The sequence below is a fragment of the Psammomys obesus genome, unplaced genomic scaffold, assembly GCF_907164565.1.
Source record: "Psammomys obesus unplaced genomic scaffold, mPsaObe1.curated_primary_1811, whole genome shotgun sequence".
NCBI classification, from domain to species: Eukaryota; Metazoa; Chordata; class Mammalia; order Rodentia; family Muridae; genus Psammomys; species Psammomys obesus.
Genome location: NW_026596088.1, coordinates 5,673,017 through 5,691,309, shown reverse-complemented (window position 1 = coordinate 5,691,309; position 18,293 = coordinate 5,673,017). Strand labels below are relative to the sequence as shown.

The following is an 18,293-nucleotide window of genomic DNA, read 5'->3' as shown; positions in this document are numbered from 1 at the left end:
AATAATAATAATAATAATAATAATAATAATAATAATAATAATAATAAGCATAAGCCATCTGAGGTCCAGAAAGAAGGCTCAGCAGGTAAAGGCTCTTGGTAGGGAAGCCTGATGACCCAAGTTCAATGCCCAGAACCCCTGAAAAAGCCTGATACAATGCCAAGCTTCTGCAGTCCTCTCTCTCCTACAAGAGATGGGAAAGAAAGACAATAAGAAACAATAAGAATCAATAAGAAACTCAGAGGCCAGATAGGCTGAAATTTAAGCACAGCAAGAGAAACACAGACTGCTTCAAAAACAATCCTCAAGAAGCTGTCCTCTGACCAACAACTATACACACAAACTACTCAAATACTAACTATAATAACATGGATCACTTCAGAAATATAATAGATCAGAAATTGAATAGGAAAGGCAAACAAATACCACATATAAACACTAGCTGAACATGGTGACACACACATGTAATCATGGAACTTGGGAGACCGAGGCAGGAAGATCATACATTTGAGACTAGCATGGGTTACATAGTGAATCCCAGGTTAGCCTGGACCCAATAGCCAGAAAGTCTTGAAAGAAAATAAACAAATAAATGAGTAAAAATAGGTCAATGACAGTTCCTTGTTGATGGCACAACCAATATATTTTGAGCCCTTTTACTTAAGCAAGGAGCTAAGATGGGCATTAAGGATACAGCCAGGTGATGCACATCTGTAATTCTCGCACTTGGGAGGCTGATGTAGAAGGAATGTGAGTCAGTGGCCAGTCTGGACTGTGGTGAGACCCTTTCTCAAAAAAACAAGAACACCCATACACCACTCTACCAGCTGTGAATGGGAGAAAACAGAGAGAAGGCATGCTAGGATATATTAATGTATTTCTTATAGTTAGTATTTTCAAACTGTCACTCTTTTAGGTTCTTCTGAGGAATAGTGATGCTATTTACTTATTCTAGTAAACAGTTAATTCAGCTGAATCCAAACTCCAAATGCTGATATTCTAGTTAACTCGAAGCTTTAATGGAACTGCTGGCAGTTTACCTGTTCCAAGTAGTTTAAAGGGCCAGCTGGAGCCAGGAGGGTAATGGATACTTGGCATCCCACCACTCAGGCACTAAGGCAAGAAAGCAGTTGAGTTTGAGCACGGCCTACCTACTAAGTGAGGCCCTGTTTCAAAACAAAACATAGTAAGTGTACCAGGTAATTAAGCAATCGTTATACTCAGAACTTAAGGCTCCTTTTTCATGTGTTTGAGTGTGCACAAAGAGCAGAGGAAAATCTGGGTTTCCTTTTGCTACCTTGTAATTTGTTTTACTCTTGTGTATATATGTATGAGTGTATGTACACTTGCCACTGTGCATATGTGAGGGTTAGAGAACAATTCTGTTGGGGCAGCTCTTGACTTCCATGTATAGGTAGGTTACAGGGAAAGAATTCAACATGCTAAGTCATTTCACCATCTCCCTCACCTTACCTTGTTTTTGTCTAAGGTAGGGTCTCATTATATTGCCCTAGCTAGTCTCAAACTCTCTATATAGACAGGGCTGGCCTCAAACTCAGAGATCTTCCTGTCTCTGCCTCTCCAGTGCTAACATAATAGAAATGTGCCACAATATACAGTAATTATTTGGTGCTGGAGATAGAAACCCTGAGCTGCTTGCATGCTGGGTAAGCACTCTATCAACAGAGCCACACCCCAGTACCCATTGTTTTTTGAGATAGAATGTCTCATTGGCCAAGAATTTGCCAAATAGGCTAAACTGAACAGACAGTAAGCCTTAGGGACCCCACTCTCTGCTTCCACAGAGCTGGGTTATAGTTTGCATGCCTCTATGGCCAAATTTTTAAAATGTGAGTTCTGGGGATCAAATTTGGGTCATCTTGCTTTTGAGGGGAGCACTGGACCAAGTGAATGAAGACCCCACCCCTAGTAGCACTTCTTTGTCAATTTTCTTGAGACATTTCTTCCTACTTGCTATCTGCTAGTTACCCTGAATTCTATCCATTGGTTCTATAAACCAACAGGATAGAAGGTTCTCCCTCTAGTAAGCTCTAAGTTACCTGGTGGTCAAAATGGGACATGCAATCTGGCTTAAAGCTGAAGGAATGAGAAATCTACTCCACATCATTACCCCACTTTGTTCTCCTCCGACCGTTACCATTTCTGTTCTATCCCTAGCCTGTAGATGCGGAAGGTAAGAACCCATGTGACAGAACCTACAGACCTTAACAACCTTGTGGTAGCAGTTTATCACAGAGCTGCGGCTCCATGTTTTCACCACACAGTTCTCTTTATTTAATTTTACTGATTATCTATTTTGTAGTAGTGAGGATTAAACCCAAGGCCTTGCACATATCAAGCAAAAGACAACCTCTTTTTTTTTTTTTTTTTGAAATCTTGTTTTTAATTTAAATTTCTGTATATGGATGTTTTGCCTGCTTGTATGTCTGCAGGAAGAGGACATAAAGTCCTCTGTAACTGGAGATACAGATAGTTGTGAGCCACCATGGGAGAGTGGAAATGCATCAGGACTCTCTAGAGTGGCAGCTAGTTTACTGGTTAACTCATATTGTTCTTTTTCACATATCTGGATTCATTTTCTTGATAACAACAGGATAAAGCCTCAACAGTGAAAAAGAAAACCACAGTCATGTTTCTCTGAGGCAAGGTCTTTCCACGTACCCGGCTGTGATCCATCAGCCTCCTCTGCTCAGCTTCCAGTGTTCTGGGATTACAGGTTGTACCACCCTGCCCATGACCAGCATACCCAGCCTTCACAAGTCTATAAAAACAGACGCATGTTCACATATACAGATGAGGACTAGAGCAAAAGCTTACCAGATCACGATGTTGTTCACAGTGGTAGTGCCAAGCAGAGCTTCCTGCATCCCTTGGACTTCAGCAAAAGTCAGTATAGTCTCATCAGGGGGCATCAAAAGCTGTTCATCTTTGCTGCTGTATTTAAAACAGTACTGAAAACCACTTTTGAACCAACATATTCCCTAAGTAGTCCTTCTACACATTACTGGACTGTGTATAACAAAACACTACATGAATACCAGAAAAAAGCTTTAACTAGAAGACTTATGTTCTAAATTTTCTACAATGGACAAGGTTTTTATCTCATCTTCTTGACCATGGTTAACAATCACCTGAAATTCACTCTAGCCAGTGTTAAATTCGTAAGTACTCTGTTTAAGTCTATTCTTTCCCATTTCTACCTCAATGACTGAACTACCAATCTATGCAGGTGACCAACCCTGAAAACTGACATTATTGCCAGTTATTGTCATTAGTCCTCTTCAGTGACTTAATCAGCAGGTTTAGTGACTCTGCAGGCTTATTTCTCACAAATCTGTCTTCCTTCCTTGTGATTGTTTGATTACAGCCAAGGTTATCTTGCTGTCCAGGCTGGCCCAATACTCATTATATAGCTCAGGCTGACTTCAACTCTCACCAGTCCTCCCAGCTTCTGGAATCACATATGTGTACAGCACAGGTAGTTCACTTTCTTAATCTAAGGAAGCACTGTCTCTTGCCTGGACTACCATTTGGTTCAGGACTAATTATGACAAATAAGATCTCTGCCCTCTGTTACTAGGAATGACAAAGAAACAATAAAGTACAACAGGCTGAGGGTATGGCTCAACAGTAGAGAATATGCTTAGTATTATCCAGGGTTTAACCCCTGGACTAAGATAAAACAAAGTAGGAAAAAAAATGCAACAAAGGCCTGATAAAAGGAGAAAACGCTTTTAGTTCTGGTTGCCATACACTGAACCTGAAGTACCTATGAGGTGACTGTTAAACAAACACACAGGTCGAGCACATGAGAAATAGCTTAGAACTAGAAATGCATGTTTGCAGTTAGCTAACATTTAGACCGTCAAAGAAGCAATGGACACCAAGTATATGGAACGGTTACTTCTAACATTTAAGAGATACACAGCAATTTCAAAGAAAGCCAAAGAAAAAACAAACTACATTATCTGAGCCTCTCCACCCCATTGGCTTCCCTGACTTCCACCTCTTTAACCTCCTCATCGGTTGCAATGTGGCATTAATGCATGCTTGCTACTACACCATTAGCATAGAAAATCAGGGTCTTAGCCATCCCCTTTCCCTGAATCCTGAGATAAACCTCTGCTACAGAACAGTGGAGACCAACCAATCTTTTCTTACCCTCCGTCTTCAGCAAATGTCATGATTTGTACTTGTTGATTGCAAAAGGTCCCAATGCTACTAACTAATCTCCTCTTTGTCAGGCCAAGCACAGCTTTTATATTTCCAGATTTCAGTAGGACTTGCTTTTCACTTTCATCACCAGAGGAACACAGCAACACCCTATATATACCAAACACAATTTTTTTTTTTAAAATTTTATGTACATTTGTGATTTGCCTACATGTATGTCTGTATGAGGATGTCAGATCTTGAAGTTACAGACATTTGTAAGGTGCCATGAAGGTGCTGGGAACTGAACCTGGGTCCTCTGGAAGAGCAGTCAGTGCTCTTAACCATGGAGCCATCTTTCCAGTTCCCCTAAATTAACTTTAAAAAGAACCATGTACTTATTTTGTTTTATGGTTATGTGCCAGAGTATATATATGTGCACCATGTATATGTAGGTGCCTAGAGAGACCAGAAGAGGGTGTCACAGCTCCTGGAACAGGAGTTGAAAGTAGTTGTGAGCCACCTAATGTAGGTGCTGGAAACCCAACTCAGATCCTCTGAAAGAGCAGCAAGTAGCCTTAAACACTGAGCTATCTCTCCAGCCAGGAAACTCAATTTCTTTTAAGATGCCCTGCTTTTAAGACCTAAGTGTGGGTTATAATGTCCACTCAAAATAATGAAAGAGAACAAAGATGGCAGAGTGTGAGAGCAAGAGAGAGATCATATGTGGAGTCCTTAGGAATTGCATACCTGATTTCTCTGATTTCCAAGTTTCCCAAAGCTACACATATAAGATTGTAAACATCAGGCACCGGAACTATTTGTAATACTGGAATCTACATAAAAGAAAATTATATTCAGTCATTTATAGTTTCATGAATATTTTACAAAAAAATATCATATTTGTTTCTTTATGTTACTCCTAGCCTTTTACTTTTTATTTTGTGAAAGGGTCATATTAAATTGTCTTACTTGGCCCTGAACTTCTTCCTGCCACAGCCTCCTGAGTAACTGGGATTACAGGACTGAGTCAGGTAATCACATTCTCTTGAATGCTCATGGTATCCAGACTATTTCTAATGTTCAAACAAATGTAACAGTTAAGAAAAATCTTCTTCTGCCCCTCAGCCCCTCTTTGGTGTTTTGGTTTTGGTTTTCCTTTTTTGATTTTGTTTTGGGTTTTTGTTTGTTTGTTTTGTTTTGTTTTGTTTTTGAGACAGGGTTTCTCTGTGTAGCCTTGGCCAGCCTGGACTTTGTAGACCAGGCTGGCCTCGAACTCACAGAGATCCATCTGCCTCTACCTCCCAGAGTGCTGGGATTACTGGCACGTGCCACCGTGCCTGGCTGGTTTTTCTTTTTTGAGACAGGGTCTCACTTATGAATATATACCTAACTGACCTGAACTCAGTATGTGCACCAGGCTGACCTCACTGCCTCTTCTTCCCAATTGCAGGGATTAACGACATGTCCACTATACCTGGGACCTCAGAAAAACCATACATGCTACAGTTCTAACTGTATGAGCTTGATGTGGTAGTATATACCTGTAAGTCTAGTACTATGGAAGGTAAGGTAGGGGGATCACCAAGTTCAAGGACAGCCTAGGCTACATAATAAGACCACTAGCAAAACCCCCAGATAAACAATTAAATAGCAATATTCCTTAAGAGTTAGGTTAGTAATTACCTTAATTTTTTTAAGATAGGGTCTCCCTGTGTTGTTAAGACTGATCTCAAAGTACTGGCCTCATGCACTATCTCAGCCTCTTGTAGCTAGGACTATACATTTAAACCAAGCAAATAAGTGCTTATTTAATGCAATTTATGCCTCTACAGAAGAACTAGTAATTTCTAGCACATAGATGAAGACAGCATTATGCTGCCATTTAAACTTATTCTAGGGCAGAGAGAAACTCAAGCAGTAAAACTACCCGAACTCCCGAGACTGTGACCAGCCTGGGCAACACAGAGAGACTCTGCCTCAGGAGGGGAGCTGGGGTTCCCTGGAGAGATGACCCAGCAGCTAAGAATCACTGCTGTTCTTTCAGAGGACCTGAGTTTGGCTCCCAGCACCCGAGGCAGCCCACAACTGCTTGTAACTCCAGCTCCAAGGGATCCAAAATACTCTTCTGGCCTCTATGAGCACCTGCACTCATATACACATACCCTCCCCAACATCATATACATGCGTAAAGACAAATCTTTATGAAAAATTTACCAAGGACTGGGACGCTTGCTAAGTAAAGTGCTTGCCTTGCAAGCACAAGATCTGAATCCGACTCCCAGAACCCAATGTAAAAAGCCAGGTGAAACAGCAGGTACTTGTAATCCTAGCTTTGGGGAGGCAGAGATAGGTAGATCCCTAAAGCTCAACAACCACTCAGCTCAGCCTACTTAATGAGTTCTAAGTGAATGCACGACCCTGTCTCAAAGAGCAAGACGGACAGCTCCTGAAGACTGACATGTGTGCTGTCCTCTGGCCCCCATAAACACATGTACTTGAACTGAAATGCAGAGCTTCACATATACATATACACATACACACAAAGGAAAGAAGATGGGAAAGAGGAAAGGAAAAAGAAAAATCATTATGTTTAGGGGATAAAGCGAAGTTCAACGGCAGTAACAGGCTTGGCATAGATAAGGCCCTGGGTGTAACCCTCAGGGAAAAGAGGAAGGAAATGTTACTAGTCACTAAGTAGGTAGATGTTCTGCCACCTGTAGTGAGGATTTTGGTCTCTTTAAAAACCCAGTAATGTTATGTGAAGGTGTTTTCCTTTTAATCCCAGGTGTGGGATCAGGGGTGTGATTCTGCCAGCTGTAGATAACTTATGTTTGGAATCCTAGGGACTTTTGAGAGGGTATATAATGCTAGGGCCCCAGAGGAACTCTGGTGGCTGCTGCTTCCCTGCTGTTGCTCGTCCCCACTGCTGCTTTTGCTGTTTGCTAGATTTCTGGTTGGAGGTTTCCTGAAGACCAAACTCACCCCAAGGAACTCAACGCTCCTAATTAGCAGGGAGTAGTCTAAAAGATCTACGAACCCTTTCTCCTCTATCCTTCTTTCTTTCCTTCCTAGTAATAGGTGTTGGAAAGGATAGAGGTGGTGTAGGGAGGTAGGAAAAAGAACCCAATAAAGTGGCCAAAAGCCTGGCTATAATCACCTCTGTACACCATGGCTTGGACATACCTCTGTGAAGTGCCAGGTATGAACTTTTTCCCACTGCGAAGTATCCAACAGTTTCCAAAGAGAAACTACATCTTCACAAGCAGTTACGATACATGGCTCCTTAGCACCAGCTCTTTCCCACCACATAGCACTCATGTCCACAGAACAGGAACTGGAAGGATTCTGACCCAAAATAAATTATGTTAAAGTTCTGCTTAATGAAGAGTAAGAACCAAAGGTGATGAATTACAAAGATGACAAGAACCAGCTAAGTAAAATGAAAGTTTTACGCAGCTTTATAAATTTTATGACACACACACACAAACAACAAACTAAAATCATCTATCAGAGTTACATCATGATATATGTTGTAATTTCAGAACTAAGTAAAATGTTTTAGATTATGTAATTCTAGAATGGAATACACTCTGATTTAGCCACAGAATATAATCCACAAGAACTGACCTGTTTGGAAATTAAAGATCCTGGTGAACAATTCATAAGTTAAAGAGAGAATAAAGTTGAAACCATGTACCATATACTTGAAAACAAAACAAAACACAGGGCCTCCTTGTGTAGCCCTGGCTAGTCCAGAACTTGAAAGGTAAACCAGGCTGGCTTCCCAAGTGATGGGATTACAGATGTGCACCACCATGTCCTACTTTAGTATGTCTCCCTCCCCCCACCTTTTGGTTTTTCAAGACAAGGTTTCTCTATGTGGCCCTGGGTGTCCTGGAACACCAGGCTGGACTTGAACTCAAGATATCCACCTTCCTCTGCCTCCCAAGTGCTGAGGGCTGGGACTAAAGGTGTGTGCCACCACCACCCAGCTCAATATGCCATTTTTGATGAGGATAAGGAGAGTACTGGGTGTCAAACCCACAAGCACGGCCAAAACAGCATTTATCAGAAAAAATAAATAGCATACATCCCAAGAAGTTAATATAAACACAAACAAAACAACAAAAACCAAATAAAAACAATGAATGAACCAGGTGTGGTGATGCATGTCTGTAATCCCAGTACCAGAAATAAGAGGCACAAGGTTCCTCAGTTTAAGGCCAGCCTGAGCTACACACTGAGACCCTACCTCAAAAACAAAACAAATCAGTATAATCAAGAACTATTTGCTTTTGAAAACAAACATGAACAAAAAAGACAAATGCAAGAAGAATTACTTTTGGAAATGGAAGAATATGGCTGGGGATATAGCTTATTTAGCAAAGTACCTGCCTGTACATACTCTGTATGTACAAAGCCCTGGGTTCAATTTCTAACACCCAATAAACCCGGAATGATGGAACATACTGTAACTCAGCACACCGACCACTTGAAAGGCAGGAGGATCAGAAGTTCAAGACCATAGTCAGCTATACCAGGAGAACACGGCCAATCTGGTATAAGAGATCCTCCCTCAAATAAATTAATAATTAAATTAAGAAGATAGGAGAACGGAAAGACTTAGCTATATAAACATTGACAAAAACTGTAACATATAAATTTTAACATTCAAACTTGAATATATGAACAAAATGATAAATTCCATTTGAATCTAAGATATTAAAATTGATCCAAGTAGAGGACACCATAAGAACCTGGCCCACACAATCAACAAAGACAGACCCATGCGAACTCACAAAGACTGAAGTGACAATCACAGACTCTGTGTGGGTTTGACCTAGGTCCTCTACACAAATGTTACAGTTGTGTAGCTTGGTGTTCTTGTGGAACTCTTTAACAGTGGAAGTCAGGGGCTGTCTCTTGACTCTTTTGCCTGGTCTTCGCAGTCTTTTCCTCCTACTGGGTTGCCTCATCCAGACTTAATATGAGGGTTTGTGCCTAGTCTTATTGAACTTGTTATGCTGTCTTCAGTTGATATCCCTAGAGGCCTGCTCTTTTCTGAAGGGAGGCAGAGGAGGAGAGGATCTCGGGGAGCAGGGAGGTGTAGATTGTGGTCTTTGCGTAACGTATTAGAGAAGAACAAATAAACAAAACAAATAAAATTGACTCACGAACAGCTTTTTGACATAGAGCATAGGTACTATTTCTATGTACTTGCTACATAACAGGAATCTCAGAGGTTCCTCTGAGCCTCAGGGGAGCTCAGAGTCTAATCTGTCAGTATCAGGCAGCAGCACTAATGTGTTTGAAGTTTTTGCTGTAATACCAGGGGTTTTCAACTGGGAAAGACTCCGAAGTCTCACTTCCATTCCAAGAATATTCAGCAATGGTTAGAGACCATTCTGGATAAGGTAATTAAACATTTACTACATCAAAACCCAGAATTGGGATTTTCCTTTTCTTGAGAAAGAGTTTACTGTACAGCCCAATCTGACCTTGAAACTGATAGGCAGTCTAGGCTGGCCTCACACTCATGGTCTACTTGTCTACTTGTCTGAGCACTGATATTGCACAAATGTGCCACCACACAACCTATTTTCTTATAAATTGTAAGTGATTCTTGAAGAATATTACATCATTTACTAGCAGAGGCATAAATGACTCTTGTCTCACTATCCCCTACTGTGTCAAAATATCTGATTTAAATAAATTACTCAGCTCATTTAAATGAACTTAAGTTCATTAAAAAAAAATTAAGTGAGGTAGAACATGCCTTTAATCCCAGCACAGGCAAGCAGATCTATGTGAGTCTGAGGCCAGCCTATAGTGAGTTTGTTGTCTCAAAAACAAAAACAAAACAAGCAAACAAACAAAACTTAAGTTGTTCTTGGCAATAAGTTGGTACGTAAATTTCAGGAAGATAACTGAAAATATAACTATAACTAAATACTGTGAAAAAGAATTAAAATCTGCTTTTCTATATCTGTTTCTCAATATACTTAATAATATTAAACAAAAAAAATTAAAGTTTTGTGATAGAATTCTTTTCAACCTTCTCATCATCTCATTCAGTGTTTCGTTGTAATATCCATGACACATAATAAGAGGACATTCTTCTGACCTTTAACCTTGAAACTAACTGTAGGTTGCCTGGGTTCAAGCGGTCACAAGCAGGGAGAGCTGCGGCTTCAGTCTGTGGAAACAAAAGCCATGCTGTGAGTTTACTTTATGTGATGCTTGCCTTTCTCACTCACTCAGCAGCAAAGCTACCTCGGCTGCCTCTAACAGCACAAAGGCAATGCAGTTATTTCACTGCAAACAAAAAGAACTGGGCCCTCCTTGTATTTTTAAATACACAATTTAGGGTGCTGGAGAGATGGCCCTGTGGTTAGGAGCACTGGCTACCTTTCCAATTTTAGTTACAGGTTTATTACCCAGCATCTACACGGTAGCTCCAAACTGTCTATAACTCCAATCCCAGGAGACCCGACACTCACAAATACAAACATGTTGGCAAAATATCAATGTACATAAACTAAAAACAAATATAACAAAATACGTAATTTAATTAGCCTTAATTTTCCTAGGATGAGCTTAACATAATGTTTACACTGAGGTCATTTCAAACATACCAAAAAAAAAAAAAAAAAAAAAAAAAATCTTTAAAAACGGAGAGGCCAATGGTGAGAAAGTTATGCTGTCTGTCCATTTTCACTAAGACATTTCATCCTTTCAGAGAAAATTTCACAAAGGAAACGATTGTACCTGTTCAATGGAACGTTCATGTAACTCGAGGCATGCATTTCCACAGAGCTGATTTTCTCTGAAAGTGAATGACTCAACGGGTAGAGGTGTTGCTTGGGGGCCAGAGTCACTGTCACAGGCAGGTGGTCCTTGTCTACCTGACATGTGCAGGTTGGTATCCAGTTTGGGTGAGCTGGCTGAACTGTGGCATTGTTTATTATTATTGTTAGCAGGACTGCTCGTATCTCCCAAGTGAGAAGGTTGGGATGTACAGAAAGTCTGTCCAGCTTCAGTAGATACATTCTCACTGGTTGCTTGGAAGCCAAAACCTGGCGTCATGCCCAAGATGGGGAAAGCGGGTGAACACTGGCAGGCAGCAGGCCTGCCAGTGTTACTAGGTGTAGCAGTCTCTGCAGGGGTGAAAAGCACTATGGATGAAGAAAGGCCCTTGCTTGTACGCTGCCTTTTCAGGGCTGGCCCTGGATCGTGTACTTCTCCTGGTGGAAGGGTGAGCTCCTCTTCCGCGTCTACCATTTCCAAATCTATCTGCAGTTCCTCCAGAGCAGCACGATGTCCCTCTCTAGGAAGCCTCTCACCACAGTTTTTTGAGTCAGAAGACTCAATCAGTCTTTCTGAGCAGGACTTCAATTTTTCAAGCTTAAGAGGCCCAAAGTCTTCATCAGGTAATTCAAAGTCTGTGATAGTAAGAAAAGACAAGTTGCCTTAAAATTAGGATTTCGTTCTCATGTTGCAATGAAAGCATAATCGTTACTCCAAAATAATGAAATGTTATTATTTTGGTGTACATATATATGTTTCCACATGTGTATGTTCACACGCAGTGGAGACCAGAGGTCAATGTTAGGTGGTATCTGCTCCTGGTTCCTCCCTTACTTTCTTTTAGGTCAAGATCTCTCACTGAGCCTGGCGCTCCTTAGTTCAGCTAGACTGATCAGCCAGAAAGCTGTTCAGCCACAAAAGGAAGGAAGCACGGATACATTCTACAGCATGGACATATGCTATGTGAAAACAAACATGCAAAACGCAAAGGTCATACGTCACATAATTCCTTGTATCTCAAGTGTCCACAACACTCCCTATCCCCCAGATATCAATGCAGTAGACTGGTAGTCTCATATGGACTGGGAATGAAAAGAGTAATTAGAAAGCAAGTGCTCAATGGGTGTGGGCTTCCCTGCGGAGTGATAAAACGTTTCTGAGCTAGAGAGGACAACCACAGAACCGGGCGAATCAGTAAATGACACTGGATTGCCCACTTAACAAACAGCAGTTAATTTTATGTGATTGTCACATCTAGAAAAGTTTCTAATTCTCAAAGACTGATATTGTTTATTATCCTACCACCTTTATTAAATCCATGCCCCTGGGACTGGGAGAGTGGTTAAGAACATGTACTTTGGGGCTGGAGCAATATCTTGGAGATTAAGATATTGCTCTTCTTGGCCAAGATGGCGACTAGCACACACAGTTTCCGAGCTGTGGAAGAGATAAAGTTCTGAGTTGATGAGTGGAAGAACTTCTGAAGTCAGGGAAACAACGGAGAGACTTTCTAAAGATATGGCTCTTCTAAAGAACCTGCGTTTGGTCCCTAATGTGCATATCAGTTGGCTCACAACCACCTATAACTCCACCTCCAACATCTCTGGCCTCTGCATTCACATGAATAAGAATACACATATATACACAGTTGTAAGATAAATACATCTAAGGAGTGAAAGAAAGAAAAGAATATGTACTGCTCTTACAGAAGGCCAGAATTTGATTCCCACAATGCACTTGGAACAAACAGCTGACAATTGCCTGTAACTCTAGCTCCAGAGGCTCTGCCATCCTCTTCTGACCCCTTCAGGCACTACAGTCATATGAACAAAACCACACACATAAACACATAAACAACCTCAAACAAGCAAACACCATGTCCCTTCTCTGACCTTAAGAAAGTATCACTAGGCTTGGTTATGGTGACCCAAGACTTTAATTTGAAATTAAAGACTTTAACTTGAGATTTGCAGGCACAACCTTTAGTATCATCACTCAGAAGGCAGAGCAAGGGGACTTTTATGAGTTCTAGGAAAGTCTGGTCTACACAGCAAATGGCAGGACAACCAAGAGCTAGAGAGCACGTCTCAAAATAAACACACACACACTCCTCAAAACAAACAAACCAAAACCAGAAAGCAGCACCAAATTCTTGGCCTGTTTTTTAATGTTATTAAAATAGGTTTTATTGTAGGTTTTAACAAATGATGCTTTAAAAACAACTCTATTAATATTCATATGTAAATTTTTACATATGAATAATAAGCTTGATAATGGGAACAGAAAGGGTTTTTTAATGTAGCTCAGGTTACTAAAATCATAGCAGGAGATTGGAGAGATGGCTCAGCAAGTTAAGTGACAGTAGTGTCCATCTGTACTCCAAACTCAAAGGGATTCTGATGCCTCTCCTGGCCACCACTGGTACTGCATGCACATGGAACACAGACATAGACATAGACATAGGCAAGGCAAAAACACTCTTACACATAAAGAAAATAAAATCACAACAGACACTTTTTTCACAACAGACACTTTTTTTTAAGATGGAGTTTTTTTGTGTAACAGAGGCCTGCCTGGCAGTTCTGGGCTTGCTTTGTAGAGCAGGCTGGCCTCGAACTCACAGAGATCTGCGTGCTTCTCATTTGCTGGGATTAAAAGTGTGTGCCACCATACCCTGCACATGACTATCTAAAAGTATAAAAAAAGAATGTCTAACTAGGGAAGGTAGCCCAGCACTCAAGAAGCTAAGGCAGAAGGATCTTGAGTTCGAAGCCAGTCTGAACTAGATAGGAAGAACCTGTCTCCAAGCAAAAAGTTCCCAGAATATTATTGGTGTGCATTTTTCCCCCTCATTCTTTTTGAGACAGGGTCTTACAATGTAACTCTGGATGGTCTAAACTCAGAGACCTGCCCGATTCTACCTCTGCTGTAATTAATGGCATGCACTGCCACACCTAGCCTTTTTTTCTTGTTGTTGATTTAGAAGGGAGCCATGTTTCCTATTTTTGAATGAATTATAGCTCATATACAAACATTTATGCTCAATGGCATATAACAAGTTACTGCCTTTTTATGTACAAAGCTTTATGAGAACATGCTAAGTCACATATTGTCTGTTGCTGCACCACAGCCGAGTAGGTGAAAAAAATGATTCACTGTCTATATTTGCAGGTATTTGCTCATTCCCTATCTAGAGCCACGGCGATCCAATTTTTCTGTTGTCTATCAGGTATGATTAACTTCTGAGAAAATAAATAAAAGCTTGTTATATTCTTGCTTGCTATTCCAAAATCTTATATTCCATAGACCACAGCCATGGTATCCACTAAATTTCTTATACTTTCTATTACATGATGGAGCTTTTCTGTAGTTTTACCTAACACATATTCCATTTTACTTCATCTGAATAGGTATCAGTTTGAGTAAGCACCCAATGTATTTCTTTTGCTATGTGAATTTTTCAATCATACAACTGAACTGCCAGGTTCAATTTTAGCTCTACAATTTAAATCAATGCACCCTCCCCCTGCTTTACTTTCCTCAACTGAAGGTGAAGATAAAAGGTTCTACCTTGTATAGAACAGTGATTCAGTAAGTAATACTGAATTTACAAGCACCAGTTACACAGTGATGATTAGCTGTCACATCAAGCATTATCAAACACAATCTGATTTACCTTCAACTCTCTTACCGTCAACAATTGCTTTCCCGCTCTGACACTTATGCTCGGTGAATTTGCCCTGGGACATGCTAACAGCCAGTGTGCTGCAAGGAGGGAAAAGCAGCTGACAATGATCCAGTGTGGAGGCTCGGATTGATTTTCGTTTTCTTCTGTGTCCTCTACGAAGTGCCTGTGCAGTGGCCTTCCTAGATGGGTTAGCTCCAGCAGGTCCTGGGGGAGAGCTGACCTCAGCTGATAACAGAAGCTCCTGAGGAGGACTTCCTGAACTTGACTGACCTGTGCATGTGGCCAACACACTACTTCCACTTTGGTCAGTTTCTTCCCCGGAGAGGACTACAGTCTTAGTTGCCTTTTTCTTATTTTTAAGCCCTTTCTTCTTGATACCCAAATGGCTTTGGATTACAGCTTCCAGAGCTATTTTCCTCTGGCGGTCTGACATTCGACGGGTTGTTCTGACATAGTATTCTGCAGGAAACAGAAGGCCTTCAAGCATTGTACAGGAATGTACCTGACTTTCTGTGGGGGGAGGAGACAGTGCTGCAGTGCTGCTAGATGAACTTAGAACTTCATCTTCCTGAAGATTCACATTTCTACCGTCAACAATGTTACCAGGAGATTCCAAAGATTTAAAGTTCTGGGTAGTATTAGCCGCCAGGATACTGTGATTGACATCATTTACAGAACATGAATTCCCTGCCTCTGAGTTAGGACTTCCTGGCAGGTGACCACCAGTACTCACAGCTTTATGTTCTAAAGGGCTATCTGTAAACGTAGTCATTTTTATGCCTTGTACCTCCAGGTTTCTGGACGAAGCTGGGCCCTGAATAGTACTTTTGCAGTCACTGTTAGGAGGTGCACGTTCAGGGTGTTGACTAAGATTGTTGTCTGACGCAGTACAGGAAGGAACTGTACTCCCTATGGACACATTATTTCCTCTTACCGGTGTATCAGTACCCCTTTCTGATTTCCCAGATGGTGGAATTAATACACTTTCCCCATCAATTTCTGTAACAAGGGCTGGGGGGTCAGGAGTTTTAGACTTCAGACTTAAAAGATGAGTCTTTTCGATTACTGGGGACCTAGGACTTTTGCTACTGATTGCTTCCTGTGTCTTTTGTTGCTTACTAGGAAGTATAACAGAGTTAATGTCAAAGAAATATTCTTTCTCCTGTGAAACAGGTGTTTTCTTCCATAGCTTCTTTGTTCTCCCGGGAAGTGTACTCTGCCCTTTCTGACCATCAGGGCTGCTGGTGCTGTGCAAAACCTGTTCTTGGATGTCACCTGCTCTTTGTGTACAGAGTTCTCCTTGACCATTTTTATGGTTAAAGAACTGAGGTTCAACATCAAGTAACACAGAGATGCTTTCTCCAGTTTCTTCATCAAGATGGTTGTTTGGAAAGCTTTTATTTATAGGTTCTGAGGGGGGAAAATATGTATAAACGAGACTCAATTAAGGCCACTCCTGGGTAGAGTCACAAAAGAATCAAAAACAGACCCACACAGAAACATATACATAGCTATTCATGCAGTATTTTCACAAAGACTGGACCCTGACATGGTGGCCCAGGCAATTCAAGCACTTCTGAAGCTAAGGTAGAAGGACTGCCGACAGCCTGGAAAACAAAGTACTAGGCCATCTAGGGCTATGTGGCAAGATTATCACTATAACAAAAAATAAATTCAAAAATAACTAAAAGTTTAAGAACTCACTTTTTCAATACTAAAACACTGAATATAGTTCCTAAAATTTGAGGAGAAAAAGAGCAACTAAATAGGCAGTCCAACGGAAGGCACAGGGTATTGTTTGAATTGTAAAACATGAATTTTGTGTTATTCAAGAAGTCTACTGCTTCTTTTCTATGGTCTGTGAAAAAATAACATCAACCAATTGGGGAATGAATACAAAGCAAGTGTAACTGAATAGCCAATTTACCAGAGTGACTTAGCTGTGAGGAGATTTCCTGCTGGAGCACACGATCTTGTACTTTCTTAGAGTTCTTAACCTTCTCAGCTTTTTTGGCACGCTAGAGAAAACAAAAGCAGCCCAGGAAATCAATTTTGCTTAAAGTTTTATCACCACCAAGAACCTTTCTTCCCATTAGGTGTGGTGCTGCACACCTGGAATCCTAGCACCCAGAAGGCTGAGGCAGGATTGTGGGTGTATTTATTTTTATTATATTTTGATTTACTGTGTATGTGTTTGCATACGTGAATACCCCCATGCCTTAGCACTTTCGTGGAAGTCAGAAGACACCACGTTAGTCCTGGGCATTGAGCTCATTTGACTTTACCCTCTGAGCCATCTTCAAGCTCCAGGTTTATGAGTCAAGTCCACAATGGAGTACATAGTGAGGCCCTGTTTCAAAACCCAAACCAAACCAAACCAACAAAATCTTGTACAGTTTGTGCAACATCTTCATTTGACAAAATACGATTCACTCACCCGAAGGCGAGCAAGTGTCTTGCTGTATTCCTTTTTCAAAAATGCCAACTTTTCCTTCAACTGGAAGAAAAACATAAGCAGTTCTGAGCAGGGGGAAGGTGGGACCAGAGGGAAGGAACACAGAGCTTAGCAGGCCCAAGATTGCGTGTAGTGTGCAGTGCTCAGCTCAGTACAGGGAAGGGCAGTTTCCCACTCAGACCTTTTCTCAGTTCCTACAAAGCACCAAGCTCCCTAGGATCTTTCCATGATGGTTTCCTGTCACCTGGAGCAATTCACCCCTTTCACAATTCCTATGGATTCCTCAAGCCTCAGTTTGCAGAACAGACTTCTACGTTCTTGCTCAAACCCAGTGTAGACACTCTCCCCTTCCTCTGGGCTCTTCTCAAGATTTACTGCACCACACACTATGTTGTCATTTTGTCCTGTGTCTTCCCATAATTCTGAGAAGCAGGGAGGGGCTGTGAGCATAGTCAACCAACCAGTAATGCTCTCTACCTATTAATGGCCCAGAAACTTAAAGTAGTTACCCACAACCCCATGGGGCACACACAGTGTCAGTTATCCTGGGTGCTTGTGGTACAAGGTGGTTAAGGCAATTTAGGCAATTTGTAGTGAGGAATGCAGATAATAATCAAGACCACAAATAAGGTTTGACTTGGTAACAAAACTAGACTAGCCTAGATGATACGAGTAACTAGCTTCCTGAAGGTACTTCAGGGAGTATAGTCATAGAGGCATTTCCGAGGGCTACCACTTGCATCTAGATCTGATGGAAGGAACTAGTCTTGGGAAAACGGCATATATGTAGCTATTCTAGGCACCACAAGTAGGAAAGCTCTATGGTGGACTGGGTTCATATATTTGAAGAATACACAGAAGAAAGCCAGTGAGACCAGCGGCTGTCACCGCTGAGTTCCCAGCTAGACAGACACACAGCAGGCCATCTCCACAAAGCTTTCGTAAAAAAGTTTAGTTTATGCCAAATTTCTAGTCTCTTCTGTCTCCTTGGCTTCTGTGGTTGAAAACATTCTCCCAGCAGCAAAGCCATCCTTATCTTTCTGCCCTTTAAAGTGGTATTCACCCTTCGACAATTATTGGAGTTCTATCTTCAGTATATTCCAAAGAAAGAAAGAAAGAGAGGAAGGAAGGAAGGAAGGAAGGAAGGAAGGAAGGAAGGAAGGAAGG

General features: G+C 41.2%; 1 protein-coding gene across 1 annotated transcript in view; it reads right to left on the bottom strand.

Annotated features, from left to right (window-relative positions):
* The window catches only part of Palb2 (partner and localizer of BRCA2), a 24,536-nt gene that overhangs the window by 5,191 nt on the left and 1,052 nt on the right, over window positions 1–18,293 (bottom strand). Inside the window, exons 2-10 of the mRNA XM_055627505.1 lie at window positions 17,109–17,168; window positions 16,599–16,689; window positions 14,675–16,081; window positions 10,945–11,618; window positions 10,301–10,372; window positions 7,360–7,521; window positions 4,924–5,009; window positions 4,183–4,344; window positions 2,839–2,955 (exon numbers count right to left, since the gene is read on the bottom strand). Coding sequence (XP_055483480.1) covers window positions 2,839–2,955; window positions 4,183–4,344; window positions 4,924–5,009; window positions 7,360–7,521; window positions 10,301–10,372; window positions 10,945–11,618; window positions 14,675–16,081; window positions 16,599–16,689; window positions 17,109–17,168 — 2,831 coding nt within the window. The remainder of the gene's footprint in view (window positions 1–2,838; window positions 2,956–4,182; window positions 4,345–4,923; window positions 5,010–7,359; window positions 7,522–10,300; window positions 10,373–10,944; window positions 11,619–14,674; window positions 16,082–16,598; window positions 16,690–17,108; window positions 17,169–18,293) is intronic.